The sequence below is a fragment of the Rousettus aegyptiacus genome, unplaced genomic scaffold, assembly GCF_014176215.1.
Source record: "Rousettus aegyptiacus isolate mRouAeg1 unplaced genomic scaffold, mRouAeg1.p scaffold_m13_p_2, whole genome shotgun sequence".
In the NCBI taxonomy this organism is placed as follows: Eukaryota; Metazoa; Chordata; class Mammalia; order Chiroptera; family Pteropodidae; genus Rousettus; species Rousettus aegyptiacus.
This window is the reverse complement of record NW_023416295.1, coordinates 132,228,507-132,249,025: the sequence shown is the minus strand read 5'-3', so window position 1 is coordinate 132,249,025 and position 20,519 is coordinate 132,228,507. Positions and strand designations below refer to the sequence as shown.

The 20,519-nt window shown below is 37.1% G+C and overlaps 2 protein-coding genes across 6 annotated transcripts in view; one reads left to right on the top strand and one right to left on the bottom strand.

Moving 5' to 3' along the window:
- SENP1 (SUMO specific peptidase 1) overlaps positions 1-13,401 on the bottom strand; it is a 51,318-nt gene extending 37,917 nt beyond the window's left edge. Inside the window, exons 1-5 of one of the 5 annotated variants that reach the window (XM_016124495.2) lie at positions 13,133-13,401; positions 9,427-9,472; positions 7,925-8,055; positions 6,756-6,840; positions 1,496-1,655 (exon numbers count right to left, since the gene is read on the bottom strand). In XM_016124495.2, the coding sequence (XP_015979981.1) occupies positions 1,496-1,655; positions 6,756-6,840; positions 7,925-8,055; positions 9,427-9,472; positions 13,133-13,357 (647 nt within the window). In that variant the 5' untranslated portion in view covers positions 13,358-13,401. Of the gene's footprint in view, positions 1-1,495; positions 1,656-6,755; positions 6,841-7,924; positions 8,056-9,426; positions 9,473-11,783; positions 12,405-12,511; positions 13,112-13,132 lie in introns of those variants that run through there. The other 4 variants (XM_016124497.2, XM_016124498.2, XM_036236347.1 and 1 more) reach the window with 4 other exon arrangements.
- Positions 12,511-20,519, top strand: part of PFKM (phosphofructokinase, muscle) — a 44,524-nt gene continuing 36,515 nt past the window's right edge. The window contains exon 1 of the mRNA XM_036236346.1: positions 12,511-12,529. The gene's annotated coding sequence lies outside the window, so the exon portion shown is untranslated. The remainder of the gene's footprint in view (positions 12,530-20,519) is intronic.

Genomic DNA, 20,519 nt, shown 5'->3' with positions numbered 1-20,519 from the left:
AGGTGGAACATTATGCAGAAAAAAGTCATGTCATTAAAAAAAGGTCAGTTCTAGATTGTAAGAGACTTAAGGGTGATAGCTACTTTTGGATAAATTAGCTAAAAGGCTAACTTTTGGGTCAAATAAGAAAATTTAAATATAATTAAGTTAGTACATAAGACAAAATTTACTGAATGGAAGAGATGACTGACCGAAAAAGCAGATTACAAAAGCATATGGACAATATAAACTCATTTTGAAAAAAATGTGTGTAAGTGCAGAGAAAAATATCTGGAAGGATATGTACTAAGATATTGTAGAGGTGATCTCTGACTGGTAGGAATGAGATGTTTTAATTTCTTATTTTTGTTTATCAGCATTTTCCTACTTTTTACAAAGCACATGTACTGTTTCTGAATAATATTACTTTAACAAATAAGAGTATGACATTTGCTGAGTAAAAAAGTAACTTGCCAAATGATGCAAACAGAATATCTTTAATGAAAACAAAGTAATATTATACATTTCATAGTACATGTAACATCTATATGATACTGTACATGAGTAAGAGAGTGAAAGAGATACAAGCATAGGAAAAGTTTGGAAAGAAACTCACCAAAGGGAGGGAAAAGTAAGATTGTGGATAATGGTCAAGGCTTTATTGGCAATGTTTTAAGTTTTACAATGTGAACGTATTAATATATTCTGGTATAATTATTTAAATATTAAGAAATGAGAAGATGATCCCTGGGAGTACTGACAAGTTTCCAGAGTCCATGTGCTGATAATAACAAAACAAAATAAAACCCATCTTTTTGGTTTCAGTTAACACCAGAAAGGTTAGCCTGGACTAAGCAGGAAATTAAATGATACCACATTCCTAAAATCCTGACAACCAGAGTAAAATTTGAGAAGCCATAAACAGTATTTTAAAAAAGAAATATTTTACTACTATTACAATAAAGTACCTAAGGGAAAAGTTTCTAAGCCAAACTTCTCTGTCTTTAATAATCACTATAAGCTTGGTGAAGGAATAGGTAGGGCTTATGAAACTGAGCTAACTAGGATAAAGTTGTGACTCTACTTTCCAACAGAAGTAGCTTAGGTCTAGCTGACTAAGATGATGAGGTACAGAGCTGCTTTGGTTTAAGTCAGGTCTCTGTTCATGTGACAGCACACAAAACGTGCTGGTTTCTTTGCTGCTGAAGTTGTAGAAATTGACTGGTTTTCACTTTGAAATTCATAACAGCCATATTGATCCTAAAGGATCCCATCAGGATCAATCATGATTCCCTTCAAACCCCTCTCCTCTACTGGTAAGATTTGGCTGTCACCAAAAACCAGCATCAAGTAAATTAAAAGTTGAATGTTTAAAATGGACTTGTCCTTATCTCTATAGCTTAAAAGTTCAAAAATAGTGTTATTCTTTTAAAATGCAAATGTAACAACTATCTTACAGCCATTTTTTCTTCTATCACAGGAAAGGCGTATAAACTAAAGCAGCTGGAATACCTACCTTGAGGTCTTTCGGGTTTCGAGGTAAAGACTTCGGCTGTTTCTTGATTTTTGGAAAGTTGAACCTGATGCTGGAGTGGAATTTCTCCACTGACCATTTGCACTCTGGCCGAAGGTTCTTATATCTCCTGAGCCAAGAAAATTGTCTGAGGAAGGGTTATCTAAAACAATAAAAGTATCAATAAATTAAACAATTACCTATAGTGATTCTCCACATGACTACAACCACGTCCAACATTGTATTCCAAAGTAATGTGGCATATTACCATGTCTCTCATGGAAGATCCCAGTCTCAACTGCCAGTAAAGTCTGCAGTAAGGGAACTTCTACAAACTATAATTGATTCAGCCATACTAACCTGAAAATTGTTGAAGGAGCTGAATCCTGCCACAGCCATGTGCCTTATCTGCATCAATGTGACTCCGTGGTGTCCACCAAAAGTCAACATTTTACCCCAACTATATCTTGCAAGCACTCCCAGGCCTGGGCCTGAAAGAAGGTAGGCCAGACCAGTAAGAAAGCAGGTGGAGGGCCAAGGAGAATTGTAATTCAAATGTACAACAGTTATTGTTTAATAAGCAGCTGGTGTCTCTTGTTTTTAATTACCATGTTCACAACTCAGGGGATCTAAGAACAGAGATAACCTAATTGCTGCTTATTCTGGCCAGCTTATGGCAGAAATGACCCATCATATGCATCTGGTTCTGGTATGATAACCTTCAGTCACTTAATGCCATAATCAACAGACATATCAATATTCCAATGTTTGCTACTGCAATCAGACTAAGTGAGGATTATTTATTGTTTGAACTTTCTGACTTGTGGCTTAGAAACTGGGGTGATAAAGTATCTCTTGAAGTTTCAGCTAAAAATAGAATAATTTATATACACTCCTCTCCTTATCAGCAGGATTGGACGATTTAAAACAGTGCCTTCAAAATAATTAAAATAACTTCAGATGTTAGGCTATGGAACTCCGAAGAGCACCAGTGGAAAAACAAGAATAATTCTCTACTTCCTAAATTTCTGTCTAATGTTGATATGATTCTGAAGATCCTCTTTTAAAGCATATTATTATAGAACTTTGTACAATGTTATATACTTGTTATTTAAAATATTTAATATAGCTTTTGTTACTCTAGCCAAAAAGGCAATCGACAATTTTTTTTTTTTAGTTTATCAGGATTACTTGGATTCACAGCAAGTAAGGAAGAAAAAAAGCAGCATTCAGGAGGGGTGGTATTACTCCTTGATTCACCAGTGGATGAACCTAATCTAATTTACTTTCAAAATAATTAAAATCTTTTCCTTTGTAATCATTACCTAGGCTTGGCATCATTTACCATTACCTTAAGGATACAGACGTGAAGCTAATCGAAATGAGTCTCATTAAAGTACCAGAAAATTATCTTTAAATGCAAAGTAATAACAATCGAAGTTTCGTCTCGCACACTTTTTTGCTTAAATGTGATTAGGGAATAACCGAACTAGAGATGTCTATCAAAAAATCCAAGTTACCCTAACAGGTGTGAAATTTGAGACTAAGAATAAGAGAGAACAGCCTCTTCAATGGCGTGTTTACAGAGGCTTCCTCTTTAAACTGCAATGGAAAATAACTGGATCAAGCAGTCTTGTTTAACCAGAATAAGGTGGTTCTATCCCTTCTCAATAAATCACTGAATAGTCCTCTATTGCTAATATAATCAAGCAAAGCCAGAGAGGGACCAACAGAAGGTTGTAGACATTCTTTTTTAAGTGATAGTTTAACTTGGTATTTATTCTGTCATCATTAAGAAATGAGACTTCAAATACCACAAATAAGATTACTTATTATATGTACATAAATACACACAAAACTATAAGGAAATACACCAAAAATTTAATTTTGGTTATGTTCCAATAATAGAATGATGGGTATTTTTCTACCTTTCTCTATAAATTTTCTATAAGGTTAGGCAATACTTTTATGGACATAATGAAATAAACGTCATATCTTAAAAAAAGTGTATCAGCCAATCACTTACTATAAAAGTAACCAACAGTTGCTCCTGTTCACCTTAGGATTTAGTTAGTTATTATAAACAGGAGAATGCTTTAAATCAACTTACCTACTAAATGCCAGTTTGACAACCTAATTTAACATATTTCCCAAAGAGAAGACATTGATAGAAATTCTAAGTATGAGTAAATCATTTCTTTTCAACTTAATCTACTTTTCTTTGTTTAGGGCTTAAAATGTTTTAATTTTCTTTCCAATTATATTCCCTATAAACTCAAGAGCTCTTAAAGTCTGACCAGCACTAAGTTATTAAAGTAAAGAAGTGGCACATTTTCTTTACTTTCTAAAATTTTTTTAAAATCAATGTTTTTAATAGTCTACTCTTAAATGGATTAAGAAGCAGATTTTTCAAAAACTTAATATAGAGAAGCAGATCCAGTAAAGCAGTAAATAGAAAGCTCCAGACCCTCAATTCTAAAGGTTGGGGCTTTCCTGTGTTTTCATCTTGGGGGAGAAAAAGATAGCAAGGTGAAAGAAGAGACAAATGCCAATAAAGTCAGAAAGAAGGTTACTGCAGTAAACTATGGACTCATTGTCTAGCCACATCAAGAGGTAAGGCTTGAGGTGACTAACCAAAGAAATCAATGTGGGAATTATCAAGAAAGAATACATCCAAAGAAGATAGCAGAGACAAAATTCTACAGGATATGGAATGAATTGGAATGAATGTGGCAAAGGAACAAAGTTTTTAAAAGTACACAATAAAAAGTAGATTTGAATTAAAGACTTTTTATTATAAGAAAAAAGTACACAGACCTTAGAGACTCTTGGCATCGAAGATTTATAATTCTGCATGTTAGGGAGTGACCTTGGAGGTCTGTAACATGCCTTAAGTTTGTTTTGTCAGGAACTAGATGAAATTTGGTAGAAATTCGCAAATCTGAATCCTCTGCTTTAGGCTGTGATTCAGAGAATGAATCTAATAGCTTAGCATCCCCATTTCAATGTAGCTTTACTATTCACTGTTATTTTCTTTTCATCATCATGTATACAGTAACTGTTATAAAGTAATTTTTTTCTTTTCCTAAAAAGATGGCCTTCAAGTGAGAGATACAACTTTGGTGTAAGATTCTAATATGGGGATCAACTTGTAGTATGAAGACAAATGGGGAAAATGTAACTCTCAAGAACCAAGTAACTGAGTAGAAAGCCAGGAATCTGGTTACGTATCACCATAGTAATGAATGTGATGGTTTGAGATGACCTCACATACATATTTTGTGAATATTGAGGGGCTACTGAAATTTAAAAGACAAAAGCTACATATACAAATGTTTGTAAGTCATGTTATGTATAATAGCTAAAAATGGTGAAGGTGAATGGGACCTAAGCCATAGGGAAAATAATAAAGCAAATGAAGGCATAGACCCATTATCCTAAATCATAGCCCTTTGAGTTCAGTTGTTTCTAAATTCAAAATTTTGAAATTTTGGAAAGATAACCTGGAATATAGTATGGAACATTTCCCAAGTATAATCTGAAGTAGCATGCTATAATCAAACATATTGATATATATACAGTAAAACATAAATACTCATGTTTAGAGATAGACAAAAGATAAAATATAGTTTCAGGTCAATTCATTAGGTTTTGCCAAGGAATAATTCAGGTCAAATTCTGATGCCAAATGAATTATGAAAAAAACCTGGTTCTCAGAGCCTTCTAGATTTTAAAATCGCACATAAAGAATTGTAAATGTGCATATCAATTCCATGAATTATCAGAAATCAACAGAAAAAAGTAAATATGAAGAATAACATGTAAACAGATGGAAAGTAAACATAAAAATATTGGGCTAAAAAAAGATTATATGTATCAAATCATACAATGTGATTGTAAATGTACACAAAGGTCAAAATAAGAAAAGGCCACAAAGTAAGAATTGAACTGTGGTCAAATGATTTTGAGTATAATTTCCTATATAAAATTGTTAATTGTTGAATAATTATTTTAAACTAAAAACAAATATTTTGTCCAATGGTAAGTCCAGCATATGAAATTACAAGGAAACACACCTAAGTTCAAATGGAAATATTAACTATCTGGTTTCATTATCCACTCAACTATCCTTCCCCTAGGATTGATAATGAGCTATCAAATCAGATTTCAGGTTCTCTGCTCATCAGCAAGGCCTTTTCAATAATAATTATGGCAGAGTTACTTTTGTAGCAAATTTTTCTATACAAATTATGCACATACTAAGCCATGTGGAGACCACTCCTCATCTCAGGAGAGGAAATCCAGTGCCCAGGCTAAAGTACCACCCACCTAAATGACATTTAAATATAGCATAAATCTAAAAGAGCACCATACTAACGTCTTTTTAGGGGAGGAGATCTCATCTTGCTGATAAAGAATCCTAAGGAAGCCAAATAACAACAATTATTATTATTTGCATTTCATATATATTATCTTGATTTATCCTTATAAAAATCCCATTGAGACAGGTTCAGTGGTATTACTAATATTCCCATATTTGTGGTAAGGTGAGGAGATTGAAGCAGGAGGAGTGAAAAGACATGGGAAGACACTATAATCTTCCTGGGTCATACTGCCAAGAGGCTAACCAACAACAAAAAAAATTCTTCATTTCCCCCAAGATAGCCAGAAGATCATTGAAGTCCAAACGTTAGGAGGGAGAGATGAAAAGGCAGGCAGACCAGGGGTGAGACAGAATACCCTAGAGAATGCTGACTTCTGTAATGGATCACAAGTTGAATAGGCAAGCCCTTGAAATATGCAAGCATGGCTGTGGCAGGTGCTAGACAGAGACATGTAGTTAACACTTCCTGCCCTGATGGAGGGATAAGCTTGAGCAGAAATAAACTTTCAGGATTCATGGGTTCAAGCAGAATAGAAATAGGCTAGCTCTGTGCTTTAATCAATACAAAACAAATATCCTTTACCTCACATACACATATCTAAAAAAAAGCTATAGTGATTTAACAATGGCATAATAAACAAGGAGAATAGATTTCAAAGACTTTCCCATTAAAAAACATTCGGTTAAGACTAAATCAGTAAAGTATCATAGGAAACACACACACATGCACACATAGCTTACTAAAATAATATTTTAGTGGAGAAAATACCATTTGATTATGACAATGCTTTTGTACTTTTAGAGATGGTAGACAAAAATGATTTGCTAGTAAGAAATCTTAAAGGTATAAATATCTTGACTCCAAGTAATATGTCATACCTGAATAATAATTTGGACTATAAGCTGCACTTCCTGTGGAACATGTATAAGATCGGTCCAAATTTCCTTCCCTGGAAGGTAATATCTAAACAAAGCAAAAGATTTTTCCTAAATCATACTTTTGACAATAAAATGGTATAAAAATTTCTACTAGGAAAAATGTATCATTAAACAAGATTTTAACAATATTTCAGAACTCAATATAAATTATATTTAAATATATGTTAAACATGCTAATAAGAAAGGAAAACATCCAGATAATCTGATGAAATAACTGAGGCTTCAAAGGGAAAAATGGGTAACATATCTGTTATACATCTTAATTCAGAGAATGTTCATTAGAAGGTAAATAAGCATTTAGTATATCCTGTTCTGAAAGCCAACTATTACCATCTATCAAAAAGGTGGACAAAATCGACCCAGTTTCAATTCTTTTGAAAACTTTATAGAGTTTTTCATCAGGGGTGCTGCTGCAATCCAGTATAAATCTGGAAATGTATGAATATATATTCAGTTATCAAAATAATTATTTGGGGCAGCTGCTACAGGTATTTAGTACTCGGAGGCCAAGGATGCTTAACATATGCTCAAGCCAGATCCACAAAGCAAAGGATAGCCTCAATCAAATTAGTAATGGCTTTCCTACTGAGAAAAATGGCTTTATTAATACTGCTCCTCAAACCTTAATGTACATATAAATCAGCTAGAAAATTTTTAATGTAGATTATAATTCAGTAGGTATGAGGTGAAGCCTGAGATTGTGCATTTCTAACAAGCTCCCAGGTGATGCTGATTCTTTTAGAACCTAAACTTTATAGCACAAAGAAATCTCAGAGCTGTTGTATATTTATTTACACACACATATCCCACTTAATGCTCAGCAATTTTAAGACACTAGTTTAAAAGAACACGAATCTAGGTATTGGTAACTATAATATTCAGAGGAATAATAAAGAGTTTTCTAAAAGTTACTATTTTCTCAAAGAACATCATGATAACCTAGTTCTTGTCTTAACTTTAATATATCAAACAGAAATCCAAACACTAGACTTACTAATTCTAAAAAGTTTATATATATGTCTGTATTTTTAATGGGGCATTTAAACTACATCAGATAAAAACTTAGGCCAAAATAATTCATTAATTAAGGGAAGAAAACTAATCCTAACCTGATGGTCAGATAGTGAAAGCTGGTCCTCTGGAAAACCTGTTTCTGACAGGAGATGGGTTTTGAATATGGAGTTGTGGTTCACTAAAGTTACTTCTCCAGCATCCATTCTTATCCTATCAGCAATATCATCTGGGGAAAGAGGTCAGATTAGTTCAAGACACATAATTCTTTAATAACTACATTCTTATGAACCAATCTTTTCACTTAATAAAAATGAGTCCCAAAGAACAGCTCTACGGTTAAATAAAACCTCTCCTTCATAAATAACCATTGGCAAGAGATCTCAAAATGTCATTGTCAAAAAAAGAGGCCCATGTACAGAAACTGGCTCCTTTGGAATTAAGATCACCAAACAAATAGTTCAAAACTTGAACAAGTAATAACAAGATCTTGATTCAAAGTTTTAAAAATAATAAAATTAGGCATTAAAAGAATGAGAAAAAATTCACCATTTAAAAACAAACACTTGTCAACACTGATTTATTCCTTCTAATTCAAAAAGGTGCTTTAAAAATTAAACTACCTGAAAATCTTTTTCTGTAAAAAGCATAATTTATTCATATGGCTCTTAATGGACATCAGCTCAATCACTATAAAACTGTGGCAGAACCTTACTTTATAAGCATTTTGAGATCTTTGCTACTTTGTTACAAAAGAGCTAAAAGGAACAAATGACAGTGAGGAAACTCAATGACTTACAATAAGATTGGCAATAAGAAAAAAGGGAAACAAATGGCAGAGAGACAGAGAGGGAGAGAGAGAAGGCAGACAAAGACAAAGGAGAAAATGAGGTAGAGAGGGAGCTAATGAGGATATAAGAGGGGCATATGAGCTGATATAAGAACTATACAAATTTTCAACCTATTGCTAATTTGGCAACCAGTCCTGACTTTCCTTACATTGATCCTCTTTTCATACATAAAGTACTATGAATAGTGGAAAATGTTCCAATCACAATTAATTGTCAGTGCCACTAGCTAAATAAAATCTAAAATTTACCTTAATCAAATTATTTATCTTACAGAAGGAAGTATAACATAGCACTAAAGAACAAGGACTCTGGAACCAGACTGCCTGAGTTTAAATTCTGCTTCTGCCAGTTATAACAGTGTGACCCTAGGCATGTTTCTTAACTTTTGTGTCTCAATTTACCTGTTGATATAACGGAGGTAACAATACATACTATAAGGTACTATATACTATAAGGTGACTATAAAAATCAATTGAATATATTTTAAGTACTTAGAACAGGGTTTGGAACATAGAAAATGTCTACTAGTGTATATTTGGCTTTTTCAATACAAGGAATGAGAAAATGCTTCCAAACAATGCTATAAACAACATCTCAACCAAAAGAAAATTGTTTGGTATTACATAATTAGAATGAAATCTCCCTTAAAATTATTAAGCGCAAAGATGTAAATATTTAAAATGTTAGGAAAACCTATTCTTTCACTCCAGCTTAACTAAAAGAACTGAAGGACTACTTCATAATCTTACCCATGACAGGTCTTTTCACATCACTGACTTTAGCAGATACAAAGTCCTATAAAAGAAGACAGAAAACAGAAATGTTATACACTGAAATATCTCCTTCATATAATTTTAAAACAGGAATCCACTAAGAACTGACATTTGTATTTTTAGTGGAAAAAAAGATAGTGGTAAAGGAGAGTTGACTTGATAAGAGAATGAGAACTAAAACTAGCCTGAGGTAGTTTCAATAATTCTGCAATCTATGCTATAGTAAAAAGCAATTATAGCCTACCCACAGCATCAAAGAATAATAGCACAGCAAGAAGCAAGTTGGAGGGTCAACCCTCTGGAGATAAATTTGCATATGATCATAAAACTGGTTAGTGTCAACTCTTGAAATTACAGCCTAGAAATTATTCCATTGCTCTATTACTTCATGCTAAACCATTTCATAAACAAGTGATACATCTTGTGGTGGTCCTACTAAGATTTCTGTTCCACATACGTCTTACAAAGTGGCCAAAGCTACTGATATTCTGAGGACAATCAAGGACTACTGTGCAATTAAACTAAGTACTCTGTCCCTCATCATTAATCAGACTGCTAAAAACCAAAGCCTCTTTGCCTGTAAAAAATTATTTTCTCCTCTGATGTATGTAATTTTCCCAGAAAAAGGAAGTTAAAAGCCTAACCGCTTGAAATTAGGTTAATAAACATACTCCCTGCACACATGCTTCTTGGCAGATTTCCAAGAGGGGAAAACTAGGTAATAGTCACACTTATGTTACTCATAATCTTATCACTGTATTTTTTTAAAAGATTGAGTACTTCAACTACATAGCAAATCCAGAGTTTCAATCTACTAAGAAGACTGGTTGATGCACACATGTATTCTTTATGGTCACAACAACGAAGTGCATGCAAAAAAGGCTCCTTCAGCATTTCTTGGCATAGCTATAGACTAAGTAATCATCTGATTACCTGGTCTCCCCAAAAATTTAAGCCTTAGGTTTAGGCTTCAAATGTTTCCAAATGTTCAACTTAACAAAAGGCTTCCATCTGGAAATTTTTCAGGTTACTTTCCTCTTCTTCTTCTTTTTCTTTTTTTAATAAAACAAAATTCCTTGGGTCTCAGATTAAGAGGGAAAAACAATACCCTCAACTAATAAACTAGCAGTAGCTTTTTCACATTTCATTCTATCAGGCCATTTCATAATTGTCATCACTAGCCTTTTTTGTTGTACTAAGACGAATGCCAATTTAAAGACCTGTTGCCCAGTACAACAGTCCCATCTCAACTTCTTTTGCATTGCTGAATAGATGTGAAGAGGGACGCAAACAAGAAATCATAGAATTTTTAAGATTATGTTCAGAGAGGTTTAAGTCACTTGCCTAAAATCACACAGATGGGGTAAAGGGAAAAAAGTCCAGGTATTCTGACTCTCAACCAATAGGGCTTTCAACAAACGTAACAAAACTTTACATCCTTTAACATATCCTCATTCAAGGAATTCATACACTTTAGCAAGATAAAAGTAATCCCTAGCTAACTCTGGGGACTCCCTGCTGTTTTATAATTTTAATAATTAAAGCCCCAAATTTACACTTTAATACAAATACATCCAGCTTCTTCAGTGTGCTTATGGTACTTTCTTTTTGCTACTTTGCAATTACATTGGGAGAAGGGATATTTTACCCCAAGATTCAACATGAAATGCTGGATCTGCAACCACTGATGCCACCAAACTCTTGCAAGCATAAAAGTTTTTTCCTTTTAAGAAAAGTATTTTAAAAACTCATTTCCTAATTCACATTGGTCACTTAATTTATTTAAAGAACATACGCAGTTACAGGTGAAGTCAGGTTAGTAGGTGAACACAAGACAAGAAATCTGAAAGAAAAAACATGGCAAACTCCTGTACAGTAACAGAATGTAACAAGTATGGAAGAACATTTATAAACTTATATACATGCAAAGAGGTGATTGCAAAAGAGAATGTTTAGAGCTATTAAGTTACTAGAAAGTATATACTGTGGAGAAACACTGTACAATTAGCTTTATCCAGGAACAAGATGTGGTTAGAATTATGATATGAAAAGGGTGTGGAAGTGATCATGTGAATCACTCTACTCTGAACTCTGGAAAACTATGTATATGATACAGTTTATACTATATCACATTTTGTTTTTCATATTTTTACATGTATTCCCTCCCAATTAGACACCAACACTTTAAACACTAAGTATTCAATGGCGTTCATACACGAACATTTACTGTACACCCATTACATGCAGGGTACCAGGGATAAAAATAAGGTAGCTCCTTATGCTGCTGACACATTGTCTACTGGGGGAAGTCAGATGCATAAATGGATACTTACAGCAAGACAACAGAGCTGGTACAATTGGTAGGTGTGGAAGTCAGGTAAAGGAAAGACTTCCAAAGCAGTAGTTACGAGTTACATCACCTTAGCCTGAAGTAGCAGAACCTGTTTTTTAATCCATTTGCTCCCTCTGTAACTTACTGGATAGGTGATATGAAAACCATCTTTGCAGACAGGATAATTAATTGGAATCAGGTAAAAATGAATGAGGCATCTGAGGATAAAACGCATGAGGCTTCCAAAATGGAACTAGAGGGTAAAAAAAGGAAGGGAATCTCTACATTGGAAGAAAGCTAAGGGATCATGCTTAAAAAGATGTTTAAGGTTTCACTGTAACTGTAACTTCGAGTTTAGTGTAATCCTTAACATAAATTATGTTTATAAAAATAAAGATTTAAGAGATGATGTGATCTATTCCATCCAGAATATCCAATTAGAACATGGACCCTGAGTCAAATAGTTGGTAGCCTACAAAAGGCTTTATATAAATTTTATAAGAATTACCACTCCCCCCTCCCCAATATAATAAGCGTACCAAACGTGAAGTGAAATGACTTTAACAAGGCTGACTTGAAAGTGATAAAGGAGCAAGTTATTGCCAACAAGATAGTGAAAATACTGCAGAGGTACCGATAAACAGAAATCACCAAGCTCAAGAGAAACTGGGCATATATCCAGAGACCACGTTAGGATACACCAAGAAAGACACGGTTCAAGGGAATTACCAAGAGGCGATGAGCCAGGTAAGCAAACTGTGGTGGTTAAGGGGATTTTCATAACCTGGGCGGGAGGGTCCAGACGTTTCTTTCTGGTGGTGGCACTAGCGATATCACATCTCAGGGAAATACCAGAGTAAAAAGTTGGAGAAATGTTTACGTGAGATGCAGAAGTAGTATCATTCAGGTCTCAAGGAAGGCGTGAGGTGAAGCAGGTGTAACAGAAAGCTGAGATTCCCGGTGAAAACAGCTTTCCCTTGAAAGTCGACCCTGCTCTGGCGGGAAAGCCCCAAAATCCCAACCGGCCTGTTCCCTGCAAGGAGGGCTGGGCGGTGTGATGAGGACTCCCGCAACGGTAGGGAAACGGCCTCCCCACAGCCCAAGAGAAAGAGGCCTGAAGGTACGGCCTCGGGAAGCCTAACTAACGGCCGCCCGCCAGATCCCCGCCGGCGGACAGCAGGGAGGAGGGGAGGTGGTCCCAGGGGGCGGGGCAGGGGAAAAAGCGCCGTTCCCACAGCCGTCCCCACTTCCGCCCAGCCCAGCCCAGGCTACCCGGCCTGGAGCAGCACTGCTTCCCGGCCTGGGCTCCCTCCATCCTCACCCCTCCCCCAGCTTCCCGCCGCCACTCACCGAACCGGAACCGGCTGCTATACGAAGGGGTTTCCGGCCGGGCGCGGAAAGCAAAACCCGGGAACCGCCGCGAACCGGAACCGCCTCCACAATACCGGAAGAGCCGCTGGGTGGCTGCGGAGGAGGAGGGTGGGGCGGGAGGTCAAAGAGCAGAGTTGACTCGCAAAACGCCTGCGCAGTGTGGCGAGGCCTGAGAAGCAAGGGAGCATCTAAAACTGTGGTCATAATTTTCCTGTTCCCCTTTCAGTTTGGGCTTTTTCTTGTTCTCGGAGTGGTATTAGTGTGACTTTCGTCCTTCGCTTTTCTCTGTTCCCTCGACCCCCTAACCCACTGCTTTCTGGTTCCGCTTCGCGATTTTGTGCTTAGACTCTGGTTTCCATGGCAGCCTGCTCTGTGGCCCTCCATCTGCGGGAACCTGTGGTCACCTTGACTAATGTAGACCTGAGAGCTAAATCGAGCTCAGGCTACATCGTGTTTTACTGAGAATTACAGAACGTTAATGCTTATAGAGGTTATTGGAGAATATTGGAGATATTTTAGTCTAATAGTTTCAGAGAAGTAAAATCATTTCCCAAAGTTATAAATGTATGGCAGGTCTGGAATTATGAAACAAGATTCTTAACTTGCGGTCCTGTACTCTTTGCACCACATCATGCTTGATTGGCCATTTGGGAAAAGAAAGGGAGGGGAAGCAGTTTGGGATTGGCATAGATTAGCCTCTGTAAACATGTCAAACTTTCCAAAATCTGTAGGAGTTGGGAACACCGGCATAGGAAAAGCTATTGGGAGTTTACCAGTGACCTACTTTTCTGAGTAAAAATAGGAAAAGACCTAGGAGTATGCCTTCTGAAGAACTAAATGGTGTTAATCTAGTAATTAACTTGTGCTCTCCGACATACTTTTTAAGAGAAAATAATGGGAAGAAATATACTCATTCAGGTTTTTTACCAAGCCCCTCAATTTGGTGGGCTTTAGACCCAGGCCCTGTCTAGAAGTCTTGGAGAAATTACTCTAAGTAGGTACTCTAGACCCAGAGGACAATCACAATCTAAGCTCAGACTTGAAGAATGGAAGCTTCCAGAGGTCCCCCCACATTTTAGCTACTCTTAGGTGGGAAAGGGGGATGCTTGCTGAGTTCAGGGATCTTGCCCTGTCACTATATAAAAGTAGATTAATTGTATCACTTCATATGCTGATTTTTAGACTATCAGGTCTATTAGTACTGAGCATACCTGGTCCATGTCACTTTTGTCCATCTTAATTATTTCACAAATTTTTGGATTAAACTCTGTCTCTATTTCCAGGAAAAAGCCATGCATAGAAAGGAATTGCATCTGAAATTTTTCATGTGTACGATTCAATCCCGCCAGTTAGTCAGGACTCCTCAGAGAACAGGTACCGTTGTCTCTTGATCCTACCCCAATGACAGAATGGGGTCTCTTGCAGGGAGTCTCAATACAGCATGTGAGACTTACTAGTGTAAATGCAGCCTTTAGGGGATCAACTGACCTTGTTTATTCCATCCCTTCTATGACAAAATATTTGTGACAGAGTGATTTTTTTCCTGGTACAAGTATCAGGTGAGATTTTGGCCTGATACAGGGGGATAAGCCATAGATAAGAAGGACTTGGGAATTGAGGGAGAACAAGATTTATAGCACATGAGCTGTAGTTGATCACTCTGTCCTTCATGAATTATTTCAACCTTTTCTGTGGGAGTCCTTGTTGCCATTGTAATTGATACTTCAAACCCTATAAAATAGTGCCAAATAAAACTGGCTTTCACTTCCACCCCAGTCTCAAAGAATCTAGTTATGAGGTCAGCTTTTCCCTATTTATGTCAAAGGAGTAGAACCTTTTTGAGGTAAGATAGTTGTTGAGAAGAATCATCACTTCTCTGATTTTTGACTGGATTTATGGAAAAAAGGCCCCGGACAGCTGAGAGTCATAGAGAAAATGAGAGAATATTTCCTTTCCTGAATCCCGTCTTGAGGGTGACCTAAAGATATTGCTTCTCAGCTGGAGAAGCTTCAACTTCCAGCATGCGCTTACAAAGGCGACCACCTGAGACAGATGCCTTGAAGAGTCTATATACTTTGGATGATCCAGACACCATGGAAAGCAAACCTGTTTTGGACAATGGTGAGGCATGTGGAATGAGTATTGGAAAGTGAAAAGTTTATGCATAGCATTGTAATTTAGGATAGAATTGCCAAATTTGAAATATGAGTTAAGACACAGGGAGAATGTGTGTTTGTGTATGTGAAAGAGACAGACAGACAGATCTGGGAAACTGTAGAAAGAGGAACAATTCTCTCTAAAAACAAGCTTGATTTAGCTAATAGTAAATCAATTGGTGCCCTCATAATTGTAAGCTACTAATCTGGTTTATCCTGTCATCAGCAACCTTAATATGTAAAAATGTGAAGCTTAAAAATGGATTAAATTTAGGAGTTACTATATTGCAAAGTAATTTCAAATATTGTAAAAAAAAAAAAAAAAGATTCACCATAAGAATTCATTTGATAACAAATGTCTCTTGTATATTTTAAGTAGTATTCAACCCATAAGCAAGTTATATGAAACTTCAGAAACATACCTCTGCTTCTTCTCAACTTAAATACATTTATTTTGGAGTTAGTTCACTGCAAAATTTATTGAGTTCCCGCTATGTGCCCAATAATATACTAGAAATTATAGAAAGACTAAATACACACACACATGTATGAGACGTAACCTTGTCACTCCCAATAGTTTACATTTTGGAAATGCCTTAGAGATTATTTAGTTCAACTCCTTATATTTTTAGAAGCAATTCAGTTCTAAAAGGTCTTCCTCAAGAAATTAACAAATTCATTGGAGTAATCACTCCCAGTGCCTATGAAATATACAGCAGTATTCATTCAATAATGTTTTAAACAGTTACTATTTGAAGTCATTGTACTAGGCTCGGTAGAAGATGAGAAAATGAGTTAGACGATCCTCTCCCCCAGGAGCTGACAATCAAGAAGAGACATAATATGAGACAATATGTAAGTTAAGAGTTTGATAACTTTGGTTCAAAATGAATTTCTAAAGAGGATGCTATAGAGATGTAGGAAAGGGAGGGGCCAGCTGATTGCTTAGGTAGAGATTCACTGAGCTCCAGCATGTAGGCTGGGTACCATGGTCCAGTCCAGTCCTAAGCTTTGAAATGGCATACACTCTAATTTAATTCAATCTCATTAGCATACCCAGAATTAAACAGTCACACACACACACACACACACACACACAAAAGTTTTATATACAAGAATGCCAATTTATTAAGTTATTGGAGCAATATATACCTATGTATGGCAACCATTTATCTGATCTATGTCCCTTTAATCGGACTTGCTTTGCCCATGCATAAAAAGCCACTAGGTACAAGGAATAAGCCTAGCTGATAGCCTTGACCTACAGTTTCTTGAATTCTTTTAGTTTACTCCTTATTTGCCTTCATCTTCCGTGCTTTTCCCATTATCATTTGCTCTATACGTAATATTCATCTCAGACCCCCTTTATTCTGATGATCCATTTGGACCTACATCTGCGGTTTGAACTCAGCATTATCCCATGGACAAAATTCTGATGTTCAACTTCTGCCTTTAAGTATTGAGGCCTCAGGCAAGAGCTACATTTAACCTTTCCAGCTTTCCCTCTAGAGGTGGGAAATCAAATATCTTCCCAATTAGACCCAATGGGATCTCCATTCCTCCTTTTAAGCCTTTTCCCTGCCTGCTTTCCTATATCATTTCCTCCTTTTCTTCTCTCTTTTTCTGCCTTCTTACCTCCCTCCTTCTCTCCCTACTTTCATTCCTTCCAAGAAAATTGCACATACTGGGTCAGGCACTAAACAAAGTAAGTACCTTGCCTGCCCTCATGAAGTTTTTAGTCTTGTGGTAGTAAAATAATAATAACATGGTTAGGTAATTAGAATGGCGTTAGTACGATGAAGGAAAATAATACCTACCATGTAACTTGAGTATAAAACAGGGGACCTAATCTGGCATGATAGGTCAGAAAAACCTGAGAGATGAATATGCATTAGCCAGCCAAAGGAGGAAGATCAGCTTTCTGGGGAAAAGAACAGTAGGCTCTGAAATGAGAAGGAATTGTCTTATTGGTGGAGCAGAGAAGGCCAGTACAACTTGAGTGAGAGGAAAGAATGGCTGGAGAGTGAACTATGAAGGTGGTATAAGAGCAAAGTCATGCTATGCCTGCTAGGTCTTCCCATTCCTGAGCTATGTCACTGAAGAGTGACAGGATAATATTTGTGTTTTAAAAAGATCATTTTGGCTCCTGGTTTGAGGATGGATTAGAAGGGGCTAGGGTAGTTACCTGCTCTGGTGGGATGGATAGTGTTAACCACCTTGCTCTATTTCTTTCACGTAGTCAGTATAGTTCCATAGAGCATGAGTGAGGAAGTCATGCCATCAGATGGCATGGTTGGCAGAGATGAGCCCAGAAATAATGATGCCAAAACACCCAAAAACCCTGGTCTGATGTTCCTCTGTTGCCACTGCTGGCCTGAAAAAAATCATAGGGACTCCCTCCAGGATGTTCTGCTCTTTGCTCTAAGCGAAGCTATAGGTGGAGATGCTGGCTGTAGTCCTCAAGAAAAGTGGAATACATTTTGTTTTTAGTCTCACACCTGAAAGGGAAGCAGCTACAGCCAATCAGTATAAACAGTTTTGCCTGTACTATGATGAGGCAGGCTGTGTGTGTGTGTGTGTGTGTGTGTGTGTGTGTGTGTGTGTGTGTGTGTTTCAGGCTTATAGAGGATCAATTCCTAACATAAAGAAGGCATTTAGTCTTGCATTGGGGCACAGCAAGGGAGTAAGTCCCCTAGGCCCCTAACCTTTGTAAAGAGAGGTGGTTAGCATGCCTAGGTCACCATGAGTGGAGGACAGCTACCTCCTGGACAGATGCTCAGGGGCAGCTTTGGGGTCCCGGCTCTAGATAAATAGATCCAGTTACTATCTAAAGCCTCCCCTGTGTGTAAACCTTCCTGTTCACTGATGGGCAACTGGCCTTGGTTGGTAATCTGTGACTCCAGTACTTCTGTTGGGCTGCAAATGGGGAATCAGGCCAAGATAGTAAGCACCCATCTGTCTTTTGTGCCACAGCTTCTCTCCAGAAGCATAAGACCTTACTATCATATTCTTTATTTAAGCTGTTTGTCACCAGCATTGTTCATGCCCTCCCCACCCTCTATTCCTTTGATAGTACACTCACACCTAGGTGATTTATGCAGACCAGGATACAAAATTATCCTAATATTGTGAGCGCAACAGATATGTAGAGATGATTGCTCTCCATGGCCCAAGTTTTTTCATCAGAGACAAGATTCTATATGTATAAACACTATGTTATAGTGATCCAAGAACCTGCTCTTGCTGAAGGAAAATCAGTGGGAGTACTGTCTCTATCGAGATTGCTTTAATCTCAGCCTTGAACTTCTGATTCCAGCCTTTTAGAACCAACTCCAGAGAACTTAGGTTTTCATGTAAATTAAACTCTTAGGGCTCTTATAATGCCAATTGAATTGGAAAGATTATAGAATGGAAAAATAGCCTTACAGGTGCTCTTCTTCTAGTCAGATATGCAAGGATACCAGTAGATCTGTAGAACACTTTTTTTTGTCTTCCATTGATTAATAGAGATGATCTTATATATCCTGTTGGACCACGCTACTCTGGACAGTTCCCTATTAAACTCTCAGTTAACATAGGGTAATGTATCTAAGAGCCCAGAAGTATATTCCTTGGCCCATATACTTACTAAACAGCTAAGCCTTTCAAATCTGCTTGATGAGGTGTTAGGTGAAGTAGAAGACTCCCAAGGTTGTCTTCTATAAGGATTATTTGCCTTCTCTGCTCTGATATTCTCAAAAGTTTAGTTCTCTAAGGAGAGAAAAAGTGTATCTGGTCCAAGCTCAAGGCTGCATACCTCAGCTAAAGAGTTTGTTTACCTCTGCTCTAATCAAAACTTCAAAGTGCTTTCAGTCTGCAATAGGGATCATCATGTTACCTGTGACCTCTTCCCTGAGTTAGCTTTCTCAAGAAGTTTATCCTAATTGGTGGAAATTACTCCCAAAAGCCATCCAGGCCTTTGGGAAATGCAGATTTGTTCTTTAAGTGATGGTGTTCTTGGACCTCCACAACTTAGAACTGTAGTTGTCAAACTTTATTTGTATCTGAGTCACCTATAGGGCTTGTTAAATTACATTGCAGTGTCCCACCCCCAGAGTTTCTGATTTAGTAGGTCCCAGGTAAGGCCTGAGAATTTGCATTTCTGACAAGGATGCAGGTTATGCTGAATCTACTGAACTGGAACTGAAAATCATTGTCTTGAGCCAGTACCCTGTGTCAGAAACTTTAATATTAGTGGCTGTTGGAGGCTACTCTGTCTCCAGAGGTCCTCCTATCCCACCTTGAGCTAAAGATGACTCTCCAGTGCAGACAATGGTTTCATGCCTATGCCCAGAGTCTGTCCTCATGAAGCTTACAATCTAGTGGAAAAATACAAATAATAGTATATTTAGTCAGGTAGTGACTCGATAAGATCCAGGGCTTGTATAGAAGTGAGAAGATCAGATAGCTATTTGTTTCATTCCAGGGAGAGGCCCATACCTAATTGCTATGTATGTTTCACAACATCAACCCAATGCATCATGGTAGCCCATTTACAATTCTGATTCTAGTCCATAGGAAATCTTGACAATCTTCTGCTATGGCATTCCTAATTTGTTCCTGCCTCAGATCCTTTGCATTTGGTGTTCTCCCTAACTGAAAACTGTTTCTCCAAATGGTATCATGGTTTTCTGTCTTATTTGTTTAAACATCATCTTAGAATATCATCTCATCTCAGCAATATTTTTCCAGTCCACCCTACTTAATAGAGCACCCTCGTCACTCCACTTCTTTGCCCTGCTTTATTTTTCTCTTCAAAGCTCTTACTACTACTGACTAATTTATTTATTATCTGCTTTCCTCACTAAAATTTAAGCTCCATGTGGACAGACAGGGTTTTCTTTTTTCCCTAATCCTCAATCCCCTTGAGTCTAGACTAGTGCCTAAGATGTAAAAGGTGCTCAGTATTTGTTGACTGAATACATGAAACCTATAGCGTGCTATTTCCTGTTCTCCTGAGTCAGAGTCACACCTGGATGACTGCCATGCCTACTTATTTCTAAATGTCCTGGTATACCATCACTACCATCAACATCATCTTCACCTTCTCACAACGGTCTAAATATAGATCTGTACCCATTTGTAGTCTTGATACCATCCTAGTGGTAGTGAATGGACTCATGAGTATGATGTACAACATCTTCTTTATTGCCTCCTCCCCATCTCTGCCA